Source organism: Ammospiza nelsoni, chromosome 10, assembly GCF_027579445.1.
Source record: "Ammospiza nelsoni isolate bAmmNel1 chromosome 10, bAmmNel1.pri, whole genome shotgun sequence".
NCBI lineage: Eukaryota > Metazoa > Chordata > Aves > Passeriformes > Passerellidae > Ammospiza > Ammospiza nelsoni.
In genome coordinates this window covers 14520445-14535421 of record NC_080642.1, presented here as the reverse complement: position 1 = coordinate 14535421, position 14977 = coordinate 14520445, and the positions used below count along the sequence as shown (strand labels likewise).

The 14977-nt window shown below is 46.4% G+C and overlaps 1 protein-coding gene across 8 annotated transcripts in view; it reads left to right on the top strand.

The window, feature by feature from the left end:
• Positions 1 to 6978: 6978 nt before the first annotated feature.
• U2SURP (U2 snRNP associated SURP domain containing) overlaps positions 6979 to 14977 on the top strand; it is a 42991-nt gene continuing 34992 nt past the window's right edge. For 5 of the 8 annotated variants that reach the window (XM_059479195.1, XM_059479194.1, XM_059479192.1 and 2 more), the window contains exons 1-2: positions 7851 to 7900; positions 14787 to 14834. In XM_059479195.1, the coding sequence (XP_059335178.1) occupies positions 7856 to 7900; positions 14787 to 14834 (93 nt within the window). In that variant the 5' untranslated portion in view covers positions 7851 to 7855. Of the gene's footprint in view, positions 7192 to 7836; positions 7901 to 14786; positions 14835 to 14977 lie in introns of those variants that run through there. The other 3 variants (XM_059479196.1, XM_059479193.1, XM_059479197.1) reach the window with 2 other exon arrangements.

Below are 14977 nucleotides of genomic sequence, written 5' to 3'. Positions count from 1 at the left end.
CGGACCCGCGGCGCCCCTTCCCGGCCGCAGGGTCACTGGCACCGGCACTGCCCGGTGCGGGGCCTGCCCGCGGGGCTGTTCTGCTGTAAAAAGCACAAAGGGGGCACCGGGGCGCCCGCCCAGCCCCGAGCGCGGCTGCGCCCGCGCGTGCGGCGGGAGCCCCGGGAAAAGGGAGATGGACCCGCGGCGCTGGGGGATCCCCGGCGGCGCGACAGAGCGGGGAAGTACCCCCAGACAGGGGACGGGTGGCAGCTGGGTGGCGGTCTGTCCTGTGTGCTTCGGTAAGGCCGCTGAGACCTGATTTCTTTGGTGACATTGTCTCATGCAGTGAATGCAAACGTTATTTTAGGCTAAACCTTCCCGGCCGGGCTGCATGGGGTGAGCGTCACTGACACACACGGCACCCACCTTATCTGCGCGCTCCGAGCGGGGCGGCTGGGAGGGACACTCGGGAACGACTGGCAGGAGCTGCTCCGTGTTGATCCTTGGACAAATCCTACACTTATTGTCGCGGTTATGCAAGCAGCACAGTTACATAATCGGAATATAAAAATACGGGGGAAAGCGCTGTACGGATGTTACTTTTCCTTGAGACATCTGAAGGAAATAAAAGGTTAATGCACCTGCACCAGTAATGCAGATACAGGTAGGAGGCAGACTAAGGGATTGCTCTCTGCTGCTTCAACGTGTTTCCTTTTTGTTTGTTTTCAGATAGTCTTAAACATCCAATAGCTCTCGGTTGCCAAAAGTACATTTTACGTGGTGATATTCAGATACGTGCATGGTCACATGACATAAACTGAGGTCAAGTGTAATTAGAACGCTTTGTCCAAAGATTTTCATTAAAATCTTCTATTTGGTAGTGAATCACAACAATGTGAAAAATCTGAACAAGGGGGCAATCAGAAATAAGTTTTTTAAGTTAGCAGAAATAAAGTCTTAAAAGTGTGTTGCTGAAAGTGATTTTCAATGCATTTTTCATTAAAAAGTAGGGCAGACTGGTGACACTGTTTATAATCTTTATAAAAATTACACAGGAGACCTGCTAAGAAAATAAGCATAACTGAACAGTGCTGAGAAGCCAACATAGGGAGCAAAATATTAAACAAAAGACATTTTTCAGACCGCAGGCCTAATATGCTCTGGTACCCGTGTGTTTTAGAGGGGGTGCATGCTGGAGTGCAGGGACACAGCAAGCAGACACTCCTTGGGGAGGGACTGACAGGGCTCTGCCTGCAGGGAGCCTCAGGAGTGGGCAGGGCCCAGCTCCTTGTGGGCTCTGCAGTGTGGGATTTCAGGAGAGGAAAGGCTTTTGGGGATTACTGGAAGCTGCTCTGCCTCTGGTAGAGGTCAGGCTTCTCATGGTGCTACTCTCCACTAGAGAGGCCACAGAGGAGACAGGCCAGATGCTGGACTGGGCGCTGCATCCCTGCAGAGGCAGGCAGTGGGGAGGGGGCTCTTTGCTAAACAACACCCACCCCTGTCCTGCTCCCAGCCCACTACACATGCAGGCACTCCCAGGAGGGCTGTGGTGATCCTGTCTCAGTCCCATATGGCAGTGAGACTGCCAGTCAATGCCACTGCGTGCCCTGTGGTAGAGGGCCAGAGTGACCATGATCTTCAGTCTCTCTCATGAAGGTTAGATAAGAAGGGGTGGTTGACTGAGAGCAATCGGTTTCAAACCTGCACTAAAGAGGCTGTTGGAAAGCCACCAGCAGCTGTTGCAACAGATGGTGTCTAGAGAACGACAGCATCCACTGCTGATTGGGAACTGCTGGCCTTGCAGCAGTAGCAGGGCTCGTTTGACACGTTCTGAGTTTGCTGCAGCCTCCCCACGTTCAGGGATGTGGGAGGCTTTCAGGCCTCAGGGAGCTCTGGGCTGTGGCCTGGCTGCCTGGGAGACACCCACTGGGTTTATGGCCCACTGGGGCAGCCCACGCTGGGAGGAGCAGGTGGGCTTTGCTTGTGATTCAACACTGACAGTCCTGGTGCACACTGGACTGTCTGGCTGTTGGTGGAGTACACACTAATGCTTTAGCAGCCACTTACATGGAACTCATTGCTAATGATCTAAGTCTTTTGCTTATTTCCAAGGCAGACTCCTCACAGGGAGAATGATCTCTGAGGACAGCCTGGGCTTTCATAAAGACTGCTGCATACATATTACATTGACTTGAGTATTCTCCTCCCAAGCCAGCTGTGGGATAGTGTGCAGGGAACCTTACAATTTGAAGCACTTACAACCTCAAAATAGCCTCTTATTCATATGTAGTCCATCAAGGTTAGTATTACATGACTATTATGTGGTGAGCCAGGGAGAATCAGGACATCTGGAGGTCACAGAGAGGAGTCCACGTAATGTAGTGCATGAAGAGCCTCTCCATTTCTCTAACCAGAGTTTATATTTAGAAGGGCATGGTCAGCATATACCATGGTTAATCCTACCATGTGTAGAATTTTCTGCAGGCTTTATCTCCAAATAACCTTTTAGAAGACTTTTAAAGCACCGATGAAGGTGCTGCCTAATGAGGTAAGTAATGGAAGCTAATGTTAATCAGAGCTGGATGAAGACTCAAAGGAAAAGATGTGCTAAAATACCAAATGTGAGTTTGTTTCTACATTATACTTTTGTTTTATTCAATGTTGAAGTCATTTCTGAGGCGTTATTTTGTCTGAAATATCAGAAGCCCTAAAAAATATTCTAAATTACTTCAACCCTACCCAGTGAAATTATGCCTTTTGATTAGGAAATGAAGAAATAAAAGCTAAATGCATGTTTTGCACTCAAACATACTCAGCACACTAGGGAAGAGGTTGTACTTAGCCCTCCTACTATACACAGCTTTTTTGAATAAATAAACTAGATTTAAAAAAACTTAAAAAGAGAGAAAGTCCTAATGTGAATATGCAGTGATGGAAGATTCAAGATGCTTTTGAAGATAAACCTTTAGCCTCACCCAATTCAACTCATGCTGGCAAATATCAGTCTTAGTAGAACTTGCTTGACTTAATCCTCCACCATACAATTCCACCTGTAGAATACCTTTTTTCTTTTTATATCTTCACTTCTAGGACAGATTTTGATGATTTCTTTCTCAGTAACGAGTTTTATCTGGGTAGAAACACTTACCCTCTTTGTTTCCTCTGGAGTTTTTTTCTGCACTGAAACCTTTTTAGTAACTCTGACTCTGTTGTGACATCTTTCATGCAACCCCACTAAACCAGAGAGAGGGTAGAATTTGGCTCTATTTAAAAAGAGTAGCTATTAAAGAAAGGGAAGCTTTGGCCTCATCTAACTTTGTTTGCTGTACCTCATGGTTGCAGTTTCTCTGGGAGAACATCTGAAGAGATACACAGACATACAAAAATAGTCCTTTTGTTCTGTGTTGGTTTTTTTTATTCTTTCTTGAATGTGTATCAATCTCTTGCAAATAATGGTTTGATGGGTAACTTTTCACTGCAGTGATTGCAATACTTTGTAATAATTGAGTAGACACTGTGCTTTGATCTAATACTTAAGTGATTAACTTGCCTTTAAAGATTCTGCTCCGCTGTCTTTGTAAGACTGGATAAACAGGAAACCTTGCATCACTTTCTCCTTCTTGACTAACTAACTAGGGTCAATTATACTCTATAAAGCTAATACCTTGATAGATTAAAAAAATGGGAGTGATACCTATATTTTAAAGCTTCAGCTGGAGGAGAGAAAAGGTAGATGTTGTGAATGGGAATAGTAGTAACCAACATCATAGTTGCACAGCAATGTTCATTTTAATGTCTCGGTGATCAGGAGCTTGTAATTTTCTGCCCTCTTTACCTTGAATATCTACAGGTTTGTATCCTTTATGCTTTAAAAACCAGCAATGAAACCCATCTGAAAAAAACACCAAGCACAGCAAACTGGCTAAAATACTTCACATTTAAAGAAAATTTCTCTGGAAGTTTAGTTGTTGTCTTCATAGAGTTTTGAAAGATTTGAGGTAAAACTTGCCTTTTTCTTGACAGCAGCAAATCTGAGCGTAAGTATTGCTGTGAAATTAGTTTCACTGTGATGAAGAATAACGTATCGGATGGGTGCATATTTCATGTTTTCCATGGTCAAAATCCACCACTGGCCCAGATTCCAGGGGCTTGTGGTAAGAGCAAAGTACAGCTTGTCCTTTGCAAGGGTTGCAGAACTGAACCCTCACTTACAAAGTGCATAACTAAGAAATTGTTTTGTTTGTATGTGCAGAGTGGGAGTGTTTTGCAGAGCACAAATTGCTACTCACTGTTAGTAACCTGACAGGAGGGACTCTCAGTATGGCGAAGGAATGACTGGCATTGCACTAATCTTGAACTTCCGTGCTTTCAAAACAGCTGATAGATGTGCACATCTGGATTCTAGCCACGTAGGCTAATTCTCTCTGACAAGAAGCTGCAGGAGAACTTTTGAAATTAAGCCTTCATTTGATACTTGCACTAATGCCTGCAAACTACACCGCAAATGACCGACCCTTCTCAGCCAGACGGCGCAGGTCAGATGCTGCCCCTGTGACTGCTTTGCGTAATGCCCCTCTTTGCTTGAGGCATCCCAGGGGGAGGAAGAGCCCGGGTTCCCTGATAACACGCGTCCCAGGAGAGAGCAGCGAGGTCCTGGAAGGGAGAGCAGCTGCTGAATGGCAGGAGTAGAGCAGCAGTCACAGCTTAGGGAAGGTAAAGCACTAGCACTGAGAGATGGAGTAACACAGAGATGGCTCCTGCCGGGGGACAGAGAGCAGACAGAGCAGTGGCAGCAAGACCAGACTTGCTGAGAGGCGAAGTGCCCTCTCCCAGACAGCCCCTCTAGCTGTTTTTCGTTATTCCGGTGGTCCCTGCTAAGGCATCTCAATTGAGGCCAGGCTGAGGGCTGCCCGCCTCTGCTCGCAGCGCTCCCTAGCAACCCGCGGGGCACGGCGGAGCTGCCGCCGCCTCTGCTGAGAACCCTCGCTGGCGGAGGAGGCGCAGGGCGGAATGAGGGAAGAAGCTGCAAGACGGCTGCCTAAGCACTGGGGAACACACACACAGGCGGTTGCTTTTAGGGATCCGTGAGCCACTCTGCGAAACTACACAGCAAAGTGTGAAACTACAGAGTTACAAACCTGTACACCCAGCAGCTGCACTCCTGTCCTACTCACTATCTGCCTGCCTCATGTCCTCGAACGTGCTTCCTTTGCCACAGGCTAGGGAACTTCCACAGCACCCGAAATCCTTCCTCTCCCTTTCCCTCACACCCACGTTTGATAAAGAATTGCAGCAGTTCTGTGCCCTGGTCTGGAGCGAGAGCAATGGAGAGCTTTCTTCTGAAAGTTGGGAAAAAAGCAGCCAGAAAGACAAGTGTAACACAGTGCAGCATGTGGTTTACTTAATGTAGCTTAGTGTTAATTATTTATGATAATTCGTGATTTTCCCAAATATATTGCCTAATGATACTTGTCATTGTGACTACAGTTAATAAACAATTCCCAGGTCTGCTGGCAACCAGACCTACTGCATTATAATGAAAAATGCCTACAATTTGCTTTTAAATATTATTATTATTATTAGCTACCCTTTCCAGCATTAATTCTCCATGGATTTCTGCATCTCACTGTTTCCTTTCCTTTCCTTCCTGCCCTCGCTTTCCCATGAAGCCCAAAAGCGTGACATGTGTTCTCATTCACTAACTGTATACAAGTGCTACTGTACTATTGCAATGTGTTATAAATAGCACAGATTGAGGAGTACAGTTCATTCTGAAAAATTATCTTTAGAGATGACCTTTGAAACTCTTAGCTATTTCTTTCCTGTTTTTCTCAGCATGCTCTGGATTGTGATGCTCTTAATTTGGTGCAGTTTATTAATTGCAAAAGAGCGTAGAGGCTAAGCAGTAAGAGGACTTGAACAATGAGGTGGATAATTAAAATGGATTAATGAGGTGGATAAAATAAAGGGATTGAGGCCAAATGGAGCACAAATTTTCTAAACATTATTGGCCCCGAAACCTCTTATCATCCAAAGGCACATTCCTCTTTCCAGCTAGATGTCTGTTTCTCATCCAGAAGTGTCAGTCATCTTTCATGCCAGGTTTATTAACATGGTGCCAGCAGAGTTGAGCATCATCTCGTGTCTTCTCCTGTAGCCTTCTCCAAGTTCCCTAGCTAGTTTGCTTTCAACTCATTGCTGCACCTGTTTGCACTAATATGGTAAAAAACACCCCAAAAGCAGGTCACAGATTATACTAATCCTGTATCTCTGCAAGGCAGTGAAATGGTTCTCAAGTAAACAGGGGGAAAGATGGGGGAAGAGAAGGGCTTGGCTTGGATTCTGAAGCAGTAAATCCTGCCTAATCCATCCACAATGCTCCTTGACCAACGGCATCCCTTCATGTGGAAGGACTCCTCTATGGGAACGTTTGGGGCTCAAAATATCCTAAAAAAGACTGGTGGAGTTGTGCCTGTCAATGCGTGGGTTTGATATCCCTCTCCTTCCTGCCAAGCCTCAGTGATTCCTCCTCAAATTTATCCAAGAGAGCCGTGCAGGCTCCTGCAGGCTGGAGATGGGACCAGTACGCGCTTATCGCTGCAGTCGCTCCGGTGTATTCGGTACAAATCCTCCCTCTGTGGGGCCTCGGCCGCCCCGCCGGCACCTTGTGTGGCGGAGGGCGGCGCCAGCAGCCCGAGAAACGCGTGGTGCCGTGTAACCTTTCTCCCTGCCTCAGCTGCAGCTGCAGACTGAACTGCGGAGTAAAGCAGCTCGTACCTAAGGAACGATGGGGAGCGTTATTTTTTATTTCGCCATTTTTTGTGTAACTTCGGGTGGAGTCACCTTACGTGGCACGGGCCGCCTCGGGCGGGCGCTCGGCACGGGCCGTGCCTGCCCCCTGGCGGCGCCTGCGGGGTACCAAACCCAGGGAGCTCTTCCTGCTGCCCGCCCTGCTCTTCCTGCACATTGACCCGCGTCCTCCGCCCTTCAGGGACAGAGACTTCCCTGCCGTTCTCCGGCCCGCCGTGAGCCTCGCTGCCGCGCCGCTGTGCCCTGTCCGCCCTGCCCAGCCTGCTCAGCGCTGGTGACACGCGGTGACATTGCCATGGACGTGCTCGCAGCTGAGCCGTCACCCTGACACGGCTGCGGGCAGAGCAGCGGCTCTCAGCAGACCATGTCCCTGCACACTTGGACGCACATCTGCAGCCGGTGAGGTTTCCTGAGAGTTTTGCCCTCCTCTATAAACTTCCAGCCCTCTGCAGTTGCCTCTGCCGTCTTCAACCTTTCCTTTTGCTTTTTTTTCCCCCCCTTCCTTCTGGAACTTTCATTCTCCGCTGCCCCAGCGGTTGTTAGCACAGGCCCTGCTCCCTCCCGCCGCTCACAGGGCAGTGCGTGTCGGCAGGTGGTGGATTAAAGCTTTCATTAACTTCTCTGTATCTTCCTGTCTTTTCCTTAAGTATTATCTCAGCCCCTGCATATTCCACTCTGAAAATCCATGAAAGCACGGGGATTCAAGACTCGTGATAGATGTGACGGCTGGTTATAATCCCCAGTTAAACAGCCTTCAATACACTTGCAGTTGTAGTGTGATATCAAACCCAGTAAGAAAGGATGTGCTGTGTTAGCCTTTTCAGTACTGAAGGGCTTTTCTCACTGAAGTGCAGCATTTCGGGTTGTTCCCAGCGCTGTCCGCTCCGTTTCCCGTCGCTGCCGTGCGGGCCGAGCGCTGCCAGCAACGGGGCGGCCCTGCCGCGCGGGGGGGCGGGGGGAGCCATCGGCGGCTCGGCCATCGGCTTCGCGCCCTCCGCTCGCGGGCTCGGTGGGATCGGCGCTCGCTCGGCCGCCGCCAGGGCTGGGCGAAGGGAGAGGCAAGATGGCGGACAAGGCGCCCGGCGGCTCGCAGAAACCCGCCGGGAAGGTGAGGCCGCTCCGCCCCGGGCCCGCGCCCGCTCCCTTCGCCTCGGGAGGCATGGCCCGCGGCCCGCTCCGATGCGCTCGGGGAACGCGGCCCGCTGCCGCCGCGGCGGGGCCCGGTAGCGGCGGGGCGGCGAGGCGCGGGCGGCGCGGCCTGCTCTGAGCCCGGGGTGACCGCGGGCCCCGGGACGGGGTGGGGGGCGGGATGGGGGCTCGGGGTCCCGGGCCTCTTGCGGGGCACGCCCGCTCCTCGGTAGCGGCCCGGGCACGTGTCTGTCCCCGTGGCGTCCCCGTGGCCCGGCCGAGGAGGGCGCGGGGCTCGGCGGCGGCGCTGTGCCGGCCCGCAATGCCCGAGCCCCGCCGTGCCCACCGACGGCTTCCATTCCATTGCCCTCCCTCCCTCCCTCCACGTGGGCCGAAGCCCGCGCAGGGTGAGTTTCCAGCTCGCGGGTGGGAAGGAAAACCACGAATTGAGATGGAGTGGGTTCTTTTGAAGCGCGGTGAAATTATAAGTTTCATAGAATTGCTGCGGCGTTCCCCGCGCTTTTCACGGAGCCCTCTGTACTTCCTGTAGGTGCTGCTGGCTGGGTTTCCAGCCCAGGAGCGCAGGTAGCGCAGCAGCTCTGCAAAACCTGGCCCAGAGCTGTGCTCTGGAGCAGCGGGCACAGCACGGAGCTGCCTGCGCTCCCGGCATCGCTCCTGCCCGAGGGCGGAGGGTGAGACACTTTGGGGGGTGCACTGGCCGCTGATGGTTCGAGGATTGCTCCCTTTCATTCACTTTCGTTTCAGGTTTTAGGTCAGAAATATATAAATCTTCCAGGTTTTGGTGTGTGTGTGTGCAAGCCATTTAAACGGAAAGCCGTGTTATGGCTCAGGAATTACCAGTGCTATAAATGAATAATTTTTGCCCGTCTTTTTATTAAGCAAGACCAGGATTATTTAGTTTTTTAAAATTTTATTTTGCTGCCAAGAAACTGTAGTAATTAATGTAGTTGGTAGTGAAGTGTAGTTACTTAAAGTCTTTGCATGTTTACTCAGTTGTTATTAGAGTAGGAGCGTTTTATTTTTGCTTCCCTTTTATGATCTGTTCCAAATATTGCCAAGAAATGTTTTTTTATCTTGCTTTTGGCTTGGAATGGCAAATAAGAGCTGGACAGAAAACTTCAGTAGTAAAATAGATCTTAATTTGTGGGCAGTGCCTTTCAGGGAATAGGACATTTTGGGATTTCAAGTATAATTAGAAATAGAATATTTAATTATTGATGAGTGCAGCTGATAGCGTGGTACAGAACACCAACCCAGATGTGATTCCTTTCTTTTTGCAGTTACATTGTAGGCTATTTGTGTCATTTGCTATTTCTGTACTGATGACATTCTTTCTTTCAATATACACTAATAATTAATTTATAGGGATTGTTTTCTATCCTAGATGTCAGTCCTGCAGAGGTGTGTTCAGGCAGTTAACTCTTCCATCCCATGGAAGCCACCTAGGGAATGTAAGGTCAGACTGTTCATCTGCCAGGGCCTGCTGAGGACAGGCTGTACCTGCACTGCCACTCTGTGCGCTCCCCTCACTCCTCATTTCTCAGACATCCCATTTCTCCAGACATCCTTGCCATGTTCCACTTCACATTCTAGATCTGGCTTGTTCCTTCTTGTCAGTATTATTGTATGTGCCACAGAAAATAGGGGTAGTACCTACTTGGATCCATGGGAATGTTTCTGTTGAAAAGTGAAATAAAATAAGACATCCTTATCTCTTGGGATTTATTTCTCAAAAACAAAATCTTGGGAGATCTTAGGGGGCTGAACAGTGTGTGTCCCCTTTGGTATCTTTGTTTTATTATTCCATAAGTGCTGGTGATATACATTGAGATACTTTTCAGATGTCTGCAGAAAGAAGTGGTATTGAAATTATTAATATTTGTTTTAATTAGTTTATTCACACAGGGATTAAAATGTGGATTTTTAGTTGAGCGTATATGAGAATGTTTATGGTTTAACAGTTGAGCAAATAACCATTTTGCTAGATTTTACGAAGTAATTATTTATCAGACATTTTGATTTTTTTAATAACTTTAGGATTCATTTACTTACATAATTAAAAGTGAAGTTGCAGGCTTCTTTTGCATTTACATTTGTTTTGCAAATGCAGTAATTTATGTACCTCACAGACTCATAGAATATGTTTCAGTGGCAGTTCCAATTCAGTGCCTTTGCTGGCTTCTAGATACCTGCTGGAAAGACACAGTGACCTTTTATTTTCTGTGCTCTGTGAGGAGCTATGACCTAGTGCCTGAAATAAAATAAATTCTCCCCTTCAGAATGGTTGGAATTTGTTCTTCAGTCTTGTTGTCCAAGTACCAAATTTGACCCAGTTTATATATATATATATAGTGTAAAATCCCATTTTTTCAGCCAGGCATTGTTTGTTTGATTCACTGGAAAGCGTTGCTGGAGGTGGTGCAGGTTCAGGGAGCCCCCAGTGCCTGCACTGCTGTGGTGGCAGCTGCTTTGTGTGATACTGGCAGCTGCTAAATTACTTTGAGAGTCTCCCATGTGAAATGTGTTGCAAAAGCATTAACTATTCCTTTGGCACTTTGAGATTAGAATAGCAAGATTGGCGCTTGAGATTTCCAGAAATCCAAGTAGGAAAGAAGGATAATAAAGAATAGAAAATAGACATTGCAAAGACTGCACAGCACATCAGTGTAGGGCATGATTCTGAAATGACAGATGCAGATGTTCAGTTATTTATGTAAGGACATTTTAGCTGCTCAGTGACTCTTTGATTTTGTTATTGTATCTTCTGAGAATAGTTACTGTCTGGCAAGGCCACTGCTCTTACATAGACTGCTGTCCAAATTGGGTGCCATATGCAGAAGAAATACTGAAATACTCCACTTGGACCAGGCTGTACTTTTCCCTTTTTCACCCCAAAAGCTGGATCTGTTACCTGAGTTGAAGGTTCTAGTGGAATACAATTCTGTACAAATACTTCTGGAGAAAGCCACTGTCCCTTTGCTATTGTGTTTGCAGGTTATGACTGCTCAGGTAGGAACTAATTCTAGCCTGCATTATTGCAGTAACTGCAAACACTAAATACATTAGCTGTCAAATAATTGGCAGGTGTTTTCAAGCACTTATTTTCTAGAAAGAAAGGGAGAATAAAAACTATAAGGCAACCTGGGAACCTCCTTTAGCTGAATTTTGACATCTTAATTTATGTGTTCCATTTGTTTTTCCTTGCTGTCGGTGCTGGCACAAGGAGTCTCAGCCTTCACTACTCCTTCCCTAGCAAGCTTTGGTTCTTCACTACTCCTTCCCTTGCAAGCTTCTCTGGTTGCTTTGGCATGATTTGGGCAGCAGGCTGCTGCTCTGAGTTGGGAGATGCTTTGGCTGAAGCTCCCCATCTCCCTGTGGTGGGTGATGAGCTAGACCAGGAGCAGTCTGGAGTTCAGTGTGACCACTGTGGGGGCAGGATCAGTGGAAGGTGTTAAACGGGGCAGGAGTGGCTTTCAGCAGAGCTTCCTGTAAACATTTCACCCTGAAGCTATTGGTTCTTTCAAGGACAGGGCTTTCATTTATGTTTTAAATTGTAGCAGTTACAGTTGTAAAAATACCATTCAGCATTTATAGGACCACAGATTGTCTCCTGGGTTCTATTGGCAGCCTTTGTGCTTTTATTGCTCTTTGTTTCACTAACTGGCATCAGTATTAATTAAAAAAAATATTTATTGTATACAGTGTATTTTAAATACTTGTGAAATAACACAATCATGCCAGGTCTACTGAGAGATCTTTAAGTCTGGAGAAACCATGAAGAGCTGGATTTGTGGGCAGGAAGAAAGATGTTGGAAGAGCTATTCTCTTCTCTGTTTTCCTTGGAAGCTTCCATGAAGCTAGAAGAAAATCAGGATCTCAGAGATGTCTCTGCTTTGTCATTTTCATGGAAGTTTGTCATAAATCTCATTTGTCTGGTCCTTTGAAGTTTTTGTTTTTTCTTTTGGAGGTTGAGTGAGGTTGGCTGGATTCAGCTTTGGGTGACCTGAGCTCCAGGACTGGGCTTTGACAGGGCTGTATTTTAATGCAGGCTGCTGAAATGACACTTCAGCTGTGCTGGCACATGCTTTGACAAATGTGCAGTGTGAAAGTGATGGAAAAAGTGATCCAGCTTAAAAAAGTCTGGGTGAGGACAAAAAAAAGGAAGATAGTTCTCATGCAGAGATGCAATGAATTGGGGGTAAAAAGTTATTTGTCAATTGTGCTGGCAGTGACTGGAAGTTGGATTCACTGCATTTTTTCTGTTGGCATTTTGAACAGGAGGGAGCTGTCCTCACTCGCATCTCATGTGTAGGGCAGAGCTTTGTGTGTCTCTCAGCAGTTAAATTCAGTTGGGCTTCTTGACATGATGAGAACAGAAAAAACAATCCTGCTCTAGATTTCAACACAGGTGGGCAACATCTTCTGAAATGTTTCCCTGTGTTAGACACCGATTCCGCTGAGTCAGAGCAGCTGGTCTGACTCCTAAGGAAACAAAATGGCCCCTTTTGTCAAGGCAGTGCAGATGGATGCAAAGTGCAGTGCTGGGAGAATCTGTGATTTTTTAAAATAACTGCTGTTTGGAAACTGGCAGATAGCAATGTGTAGTTTTGTCAAGAGCCTTTTCATCTTGTGCTTTGTCAGAACAGTTGCTTGGTTGGTCAGGAGCAGTATCAAAGGTAGAACTAAATTTATACAAGGTAGAACTAAATTTATACATAGGAAAAAGAAGACCTTAAAAATAAGAATTGTTGAAGGAGGAAGATGACATGGCTCTCCAAAGCTGCTAGTTATTGTGGGGTACAGTTGGTCTGAAAGCTAAAATTGCTTTTAGAAGTTTTCTGAGTGCACCTGAATAGAAATTGTGCTGCTCAGCTTATGTTGAGTGGCTCTGCAGTGCCATGGTCTCTGTGGGTGGGTTGGGAAGTGCCACTGGACTCCCACAGAATCTGTGTGTGCCACCACACACTGCAGCCTTTCTGAGCAGTATCATCTGCTTGCTGCTGGAGAAGCAGATATAGTGTCTTGCTTCTTTTTATGTTCTTCCTCAGGACAATCTGTGTCTGGTACTGAGCATTGCCACTGTTACTCTGTAATGCTTTGTTTGTGTCCCCCCTGTGAGCAGCTTCAGCACCCCCCTGTTGGGAGCTGTCACTATCAAAACTTCCATCAGTGAAACAGATGTGGGGACTCAGGAGGGGCTGTTCCCTTGTGCTGCTGCCAGACAAGCTCCTTTCCTGGAGCAGCACAGCAGGGCAGACAGCCCTGTACGCTCCACCTTTGGCACTGATGTTTTGGGCTGCAGCTCTCACTGTTTGTTGGAAGGCTGAATTGCAGCTGGGTGCTGCTTGCCGCAGGGTGGCAGCTGGCAGCAGGAGAATGCTGCTCCCATGCTCTGCAGTTCTTTTGTACAGTGTACATCTTTTATCTGTGTGATGTTGGGCTACGCTTTCCTAAAGTTTTGAGGGGAGGACAGCTTTCTTTAGGCTACATTTGTGCAGTCTGGAGACCTGTGCATAACAGATTACTGATCTGAGTGCCACGGGCAGTTGGAGATCACAAAAAAATCCAGCACCAAGTACACAGGAGGAGAAGTTTGCAGGCAGTGGCATTAGTAAAAAATGCTTGAGATATTTGCTTCCATGTGTATTCTAATGGACTGCTACTGCTGCATGTGAACTCAGCTTGTTATTGGCTTCTGGGCAGAGTTGTGCTTGTGAGTCATGTACAGTGCTGCAAGGAAGGGGATTTGGGAGGTCCTTGAGAGTAAGACATGATTTTTTCCCCCCATTTTTTTTCCTGCCCCATTTATCTTTCTTAACAAAACCTCCAAACGTATTCCTGGAAGCCTTTTGCTTCTCCCTTTCTAGGGCTGTATCTGTGTGTTGCACTCTGCCTTTGTGCACTTAATTCTGGTTTCTGTTGAAGACCATTTCTTTCTAAATTGATTTTACTGTATAACATAGGAATACACTTGTTAAAAGAGAAATGTCTTTGTCTTAGCTGATGAAAAAGCAGCATGCACAATAAAAACAAGGCCTAGTAAATGATCTTCTAGAGTAGTATTTGGTGCTTGTTGGTTTTGAAAGACTGGAAATGAGCATCATATATTACTATTTCTGGTATAAACTATAAACTCCTGGTAATGAGGAGAAATGCTAATGTTCTGTAACTAATGAACAGATTTCAGCTAATGGAAATGTGTTACTTAGACTTAAATTTCAGTTAAGGTATGAATTGTGCATCAGGCAATAATACTTTAATTTTCTGGAATTTGGGCATTACATAATTTAAAAGTGTGTTCTCCATCACTTAAGCTCATTTAAAGTCTGATTTTGTGTATATGCTGGTTTAGGTGTTAAAGTTCAGCTGGAGTTTAAAGTAACCAGTTAGTACCTGGTCACAAGTTGTGGTTTTTGAGGTGGCCAGGTTCCATCTATGCACAATATAGTAAAAACAGTTTTGGAAATTATTTTATAGGAAGCCAAATGTAATCAAGCACTTAATATAATCTTTGACAGCCTTTAATGACAACCCTTGAAGATGCAATGTAACTAACCTACTTTTTTCCCCATTACTGATGTATTTATAAAATCCAGCTGTGGAAATTCAGATTTTTTAATGGTCCATCTTTAGGTCTGTCCCTTATTTGCCTTATATTGACATTGCTCCTGAGGTGACCTAGGTCAGATAGATCATTGAAATGCATTATAGGTATCTTTGTTCTTTTGTATTTGGATGTTGAAATTGAAATGAAAATTCGTATTCCAAGAACTGGGAAACCCCCCCCAGAGGTTGTGTGTCTGTTTCTTGTTGTGTTCCTCACCTCCTCCTCATTCTCTCCTCAGGTCAGAGGGCCAGATGCAGTACATACCACTGGATCTGCTGATTCACATGTAAGTCCAAAACACTTAAACAAAAAAACAAAAAAATTCCAACCAAACCCAAACTAGGCCTGTTTTTAAAGAAACCTGCTTGCTACAGGCAGAGTCTGGTGCATTGGGTATGTAAGCTGTAGGTGTTTGCAAATGAACCAATG